The sequence below is a fragment of the Oncorhynchus keta genome, chromosome 14 (assembly GCF_023373465.1).
Source record: "Oncorhynchus keta strain PuntledgeMale-10-30-2019 chromosome 14, Oket_V2, whole genome shotgun sequence".
NCBI lineage: Eukaryota > Metazoa > Chordata > Actinopteri > Salmoniformes > Salmonidae > Oncorhynchus > Oncorhynchus keta.
The window spans coordinates 41404071-41410086 of NC_068434.1; the positions used below are offsets into that span (position 1 = coordinate 41404071).

A 6016-nucleotide genomic window follows, 5' to 3' on the forward strand; every position below is an offset into this window, starting at 1 on the left:
CTGAATACTTATGTACATTTCAGTTTTGTATTTGTTATAGCAAAAATTATAACCTGTTTTCACTTTGTCATTATGGGGTATTGTGTGTAGATTAATGAGGAAAAAAATAATGTAATCAATTTTAGAACAAGGCTGTAAAGTAACAAAATGTGGAAAGTCAAGGGATCTGAATACTTTCCGAATGCACTGTACATATACTGTATGATTGAAACAACAATGAGTCATCTTTTTCTTCATTAAGTATTTCTGAACATTGTTTTTTTATGGTAGAAAACAACAGGCCCAAATTTCCCTCAGCGTAAGGAGAACAGGGTTCACATCTTTGCTAAACGTGGCAGAGGAGGCTGGTGGGAGAAGCTATAGGAGGATGAGCTCATTGTAATGGCTGGAATGGAATAAATGGAATGGTACCAAACACATAAAGCACATGGAAACAACATCAATTTAATTCCAGACTTTACAATGAGCACCTCCTCCCAAACCTGCTCGGACCAGCCTCCTCTGGAATGTAGGTAATGCGTAACAGAAGTTGTCATTTTGTCTTTCCCCTCAGTGCTATTTTGAAATGCACACCCTGCACAAGTTCTCAGTATAGATTTATCATAATATACCCTAGAATAAGGAAGTAGAATGAATTGAGAACAGGAAGTACCAGTACAGCCAAGTCAAAGGTGCAGCACATCCTCTACACAACGGATTGTAAAGGGTATCGGGGTTGATTTAAACTTGTTTCACTATTTCAACTGACAAGGTAAGTACAATGTCTCAATTGTATTCATTTAAATTAGAAGTTATCTTTCATTTCCTGTAAAAGAGTGACGACATTTGATTGTCTTTAGATTGTTATGAGTGATGTGTCTAGTCTAATAGACATCAAGGGATAAGAGAAATTGGTCATGTGTATATGAAAAGCACAGGAGGTTGGTGTCACCTTAGTTGGGGAGGAAGGGCTCGCCGTAATGCCTGAAGCGAAACAGTATCAATGATGCCATTTCTTTCTTTCCGTTCCAGCCATTATTACGAGCCGCCTCCGCTAGATTATTCTCAAACCTATGAGAATAATCTAAAATTAAATGTTGGGAGTGTTATATATTGAAAACATGTATATTTAATATAAAAACAACATTTCTCCAGTAAAATCATATAACAAGAAAGATGAAGAAGTTTGGGGATTCTTAGGCTGTGTTTCTACAGGCAGCCAAATTCGGATATTGTTTTCACTAATTAGTCTTTTGACCAATCAGATCAGCTCTGAAAAAGATTTGATGTTAGAAGATCTCATGTGATTTGTCAAAAGACCAATTAGTGAAAAAAAGACCATATTTGGGCTGCCTGTGCAAACTCAGCCTTAGAGGTTGTTTGGCTCAGTGAGGTTCATTTAAATATGGCTAATAATCACAGACACAGCATGGTGTCAGAGGATAAGTGTCATTTGGGTTAGAAACATTTCACAGGTTGGTGGCACCTTAATATGGGAGGACAGGCTTATGGTAATGGCTGGAGTGGAATTAGTGGAAAGGTATCAAATACAGTACCAGTCAAAAGTTTGGACACACAATTTTCTACATTGTAGAATAATAGTGAAGACATCACTGTGAAATAGCACATATGGAATCATGTAGTAACCAAAAAAGTGTTAAACAAATCAAAATGTATTTTATATTTGAGATTCTTCAAAGTAGCCGACCTTGGCCCTGAAGATAGCTTTGCACACTCTTGGCATTCTCTCAACCAGTTTCACCTGGAATGCTTTTCCAACAGTCTTGAAGGAGTTCCCACAAATGCTGAGCACTTGTTGGCTGCTTTTCCTTCATGCTGCGGTCCACCAGTCTAATGTCAATTGCTTGTATTTCTTGGCCTAAGCAAGTCTCTTCTTTTTATTGGTGTCCTTTAGTAGTGGTTTCTTTGTAGCAATTCGAAGGCCTGATTCACGCAGTCTCCTTTGAACAGTTGATGTTGAGATGCGTCTGTTACTTGAACTCCGAAGCATTTATTTGGGCTGCAATTTTTGAGACTGGTATCTCTAATGAACTTATCCTCCTCAGCAGAGGTATCTCTGGGTCTTCCTTTCCCGTGGCGGTCCTCATGAGAGCGCTTGATGGGTTTATCCGACTGCACTTGAAGAAACGTTCAAAGTTCTTGACATTTTCTGAATTGACTGACCTTCATGTCTTTAAGGAATGATTGACTGTCGTTTCTCTTTGCTTATTTGAGCTTTTCTTGCCATAATATGGGCTTGGTGTTTTACCAAATAGGGCTATCTTCTGTATACCACCCCCTACCTTGTCACAACACAACTGATTGGCTCAAATGCATTAAGAAGGAAAGAAATTCCACAAATTAACTTTTAACAAGGCACACCTGTTAGTTGACATGCATTCCACTACCTCATGAAGCTGGTTAAGAGAATGCCAAGAGTGTGCAAAGCTGTCATCAAGGCAAAGGGTGGTTACTTTAAAGAATCTAAAACATAAAATATATTTTGATTTGTTTTTGGGTACTGCATGATTCCATGTGTTATTTCATAGTTTTGATGTCTTCACTTTTATTGTACAATGTAGAAAATAGTACAAATAAAGAAAAACCTTGAATGAGTAGGTGTGTCCAAACTTTTGACTGGTACTGTACATCAAGCACATGGTTTCCATGTGTTTGATTCCATTCCATTAGCTCCCTTCTGGCCACTATTATGAGTCGTCCTCCCCTCAGCAGCCTCCTGTGATTGAGTGGGTGTACAATTCCACCCACATTTCCACTCTGCAGTGGGACGAAACACTTATGTTGGTATACTTTCACTGATTTTTCCTCAAGGAATAAGGACTCTATTCAATCTGTAAAACTGAAGCGTTACAGAGTTTGCCATAGAAATCAAAACTGTATTGGTCTAAACATGTTAACTATGATGAAACCATTTCAAAATGTTCAGCCGAGTCCCATGGGTAAATTTAAAGGAAGTAAACCAGATACAGCAGGCTAATTTCATCACACTGTGACACTTGATGGCCTTGCTACTCACTCACAAACAGTACCCAGTTCCTTCTAATATCTTCAGATGGAGAGAGAAAAATCTGACTCAGTGATGTTATTACTATTTTTAACAATTGTTGCTGTGTATTTGTGTGGTATATGTTGCTGTTTTCACTGATGGCCTCTGTGTTAAAGACAAGCTTATCATTAATGTATTGGCATAAACACATATTATCTGTCTCTTGTTTATTTGGCAGGTCTGGAAGCACTTCTGGGAAATGGCTCAAAATTGCCTCAAGTGTTTGAAATACACCATGTGTGTGGTTAACTTCTTGTGCTTTGTACGTATCTCCAACATTCACCTATTAGCCTTCTACTCTTACTTCCTCAATGAGATTGAATTTTATATTCAGGGTTGGGGAGTAACTGATTACAAAAAGCATTACAGTAATTAGTCACGTGAAAAGCAAAAATATTGTAATCAGATAAACAGATACAGTACTTCATAAAAACTACACGATTACTTCTTGGATTACTTTTAAATTCAGAAAAAATAAATTGACACCTCTGTTTTCTCAATGACATTCAAATCAGCATTGAAAAAGGCACAAGTTGAAGTTTGTCCCACCTGAGCGAGTCTGACACCACTATGATGACACAAAATGTGTTTCACAGATACATTTTGTCTTCTTCTAATGCCTCAAGGTTAAGGGGGGGAAGTAATCAAAAACGGTTACAATTTTGGACAAGTAACGAATTACATTTAGAAAGTTACGTACCCAATGCAACCCTTCCCATGTTCAATATTTCAATTTCCATTTATCCTGTATAAGGTGCATTTTTAGGACAGCCTCCTCCTGATAAGCCTGACATGTCCTGATGAGACTGCCCTAATATGGACACAATTATGTCATATGACACCGTATTCTGTATGATGTATGTTGACGCCATGTTGTTGTGTTTGGGTCAGATGTGTGGAACGGCAGTGTTTGGTTTTGGAGTATTCCTGATGTTGAACACCAAGGTTTCTGCTCTCATCCCCACCCTGTCCACCTTGAATCTGGCCAACACACTCTTCATCACCGGCATCATCATCACTTGCGTGTCCTTCCTGGGGTTCCTGGGGGCTCTTAAAGAGAACCGCTGCCTCCTCATCACTGTAGGTCTCACATATTTGACATTATTTTGTATTCATCAGAGACATCAGTCTCTTCATTCACTGTCCTTGCTTTAAACTGACTTTAAACTCGTAAATAACCCATTTTTAGTGATAGAGGATTTTCCAGAAGGATGTGCATATACGCCATTTTTCTTGGTTTACAGTTTTTCATCCTGCTGTTCATTCTGATGTTGGTGGAACTGACTGTAGCCTGTCTACTGCTGGTATATGAGAAAGAGGTAAGATAAAGCAGGTGATGGTAGGAGGTTAAGGGGTGAGAGAAAATGAAGGGAAGAGATCATTAATACATGAGGACTTATAACAAGAAAATCAGGAGTTGAGAGAGGGCCAGGGTTGTGAGGAAAGGTCAAAGATGATAGATGGTGTTTTGTGAGACCTTCTGTTTTATGAGAATATGTGCGCTTAGATTGACAGATTCCTAGAGAAGGATCTCACAGAAAGTCTGATGAAATCCAGGAAGTCAACTAAAGGTGGGAATTCCACAAACACAGACGACTGGGACATCATTCAGGTCACGGTGAGTGTGAATTGAGAAACACTTAAACTTTACAATGAAACTTGGATGACCCCTCTTTCACTCTGACATAGTTCCAAACAAAATTGAATGGAAATATGTAGCACATGAAATGACACTGCTTTTCTCATGCTCAATTCTATTACATTTAGTTCCAGTGCTGTGGGATCCACAACACAAGTGACTGGAAGGACAAAGTGCCCCTGTCGTGCTGCCGAGAGAGCCCATGTGATCCCAAGACACCAGTATACTGGGAGGCCGTATGACATCACATATACAATATCCTTTCATGATTAACAAGCCTCAAATGAACTACAATACTGTAGAAAAACATAGCCAATGTCACTCAATAAGGATATTTTCTCTTCATCTCAGGGTTGTTACAATAAGCTGAAGGTGTGGTTTGAGGAGAACTTCCTAGTCACCGGTGTTGGTGTGATTGTGCTCTGCATTATCGAGGTATGATCAGCTTCCCTGCTAGTTAATACAGGGTGTCGGTGACAGGTTTATATTGGCATTCACGTAAAAAAAAAAAAAAACATTCCAGGCCAGAAGCATCTTGTCACCTGGTCCCATGGGTTCATCTGGTGAAAAGCAGTGGATTATATATAGGGACTAGTGTGCCATTTGGTACGCACACCATATTCCTTAGACGCTATTCAAGATGAGTAATGTATAGGCGCGAGGCCTATACACTACTCATCTTGAATAGCGTCTAAGGAATATGGTGTGCGTCCCAAAAGGCACACTAGTCCCTATATAGTGCACTACTTTTCACCAGATGAATAGGGTGCCATTTGGGATGGTGTTACATAACTCTACCATGACACCATGTAGGCTAACACGTTCATTTTGTTTTTTCTGTTGGTAGGTCCTGGGCATGTGTTTCTCCATGACTTTGTTCTGTCACATAAGCCGGTCTGGACTCGGCTACAAGTTATGACATTTCTGCTTACATGATTAGGACCTTTCTGTTCTAACTGAAAACATCTGTCAACTGTTTTACAGAGAATTTCCATATACAGAACTATAAACTTACATTTTCAGGCACCTATGAGATTTTATACACTTAAATTAATGTTTGTTTTCTGTAATATAATGCCATCAGTTCATTTTATGCTGAAAGGCAGGCACTTTATAATGTAAATCCAAATAATGCAATAAACATTGAGCTTTTAAATGAATTTTAACCCCACAAAGATTGACTAAAAGCACTTTTGCCTCTCGATCCGTAACTGTATAAAATGTTTCTGCCATCAGACTTTGAAATGGATTTCCTAAATTAAAATATCTTGGGAGTTAAAAAAACAAAAACATTCCCATCACCATCTTTCTAACTACACAGTATGACAGTG

General features: G+C 38.8%; 1 protein-coding gene across 1 annotated transcript; it reads left to right on the top strand.

The window, feature by feature from the left end:
- The first annotated feature begins 569 nt into the window (after positions 1-569).
- On the top strand, positions 570-5845 carry LOC118393429 (leukocyte surface antigen CD53-like). Its single transcript, XM_035786093.2, has 8 exons — positions 570-751; positions 3225-3308; positions 3938-4126; positions 4291-4365; positions 4554-4664; positions 4814-4921; positions 5037-5120; positions 5533-5845. Exons 2-8 carry the CDS (start codon positions 3246-3248, stop codon positions 5602-5604), a joined length of 702 nt encoding a protein of 233 aa, XP_035641986.1. The 5' UTR covers positions 570-751; positions 3225-3245; the 3' UTR covers positions 5605-5845.
- The last annotated feature ends 171 nt before the right edge of the window (positions 5846-6016 follow it).

What these genes read in the sequence shown, in the direction of transcription:
- LOC118393429 (XM_035786093.2), top strand. Translation starts at nt 3,246, where the DNA reads ATGGCTCAAAATTGCCTCAAGTGTTTGAAATACACCATGTGTGTGGTT. An exon ending in TGCTGGTATATGAGAAAGAG is followed by an intron (nt 4,366 to 4,553) that starts GTAAGATAAAGC and finishes ATGTGCGCTTAG; the next exon opens with ATTGACAGATTCCTAGAGAA. An exon ending in CACCAGTATACTGGGAGGCC is followed by an intron (nt 4,922 to 5,036) that starts GTATGACATCAC and finishes TCTTCATCTCAG; the next exon opens with GGTTGTTACAATAAGCTGAA.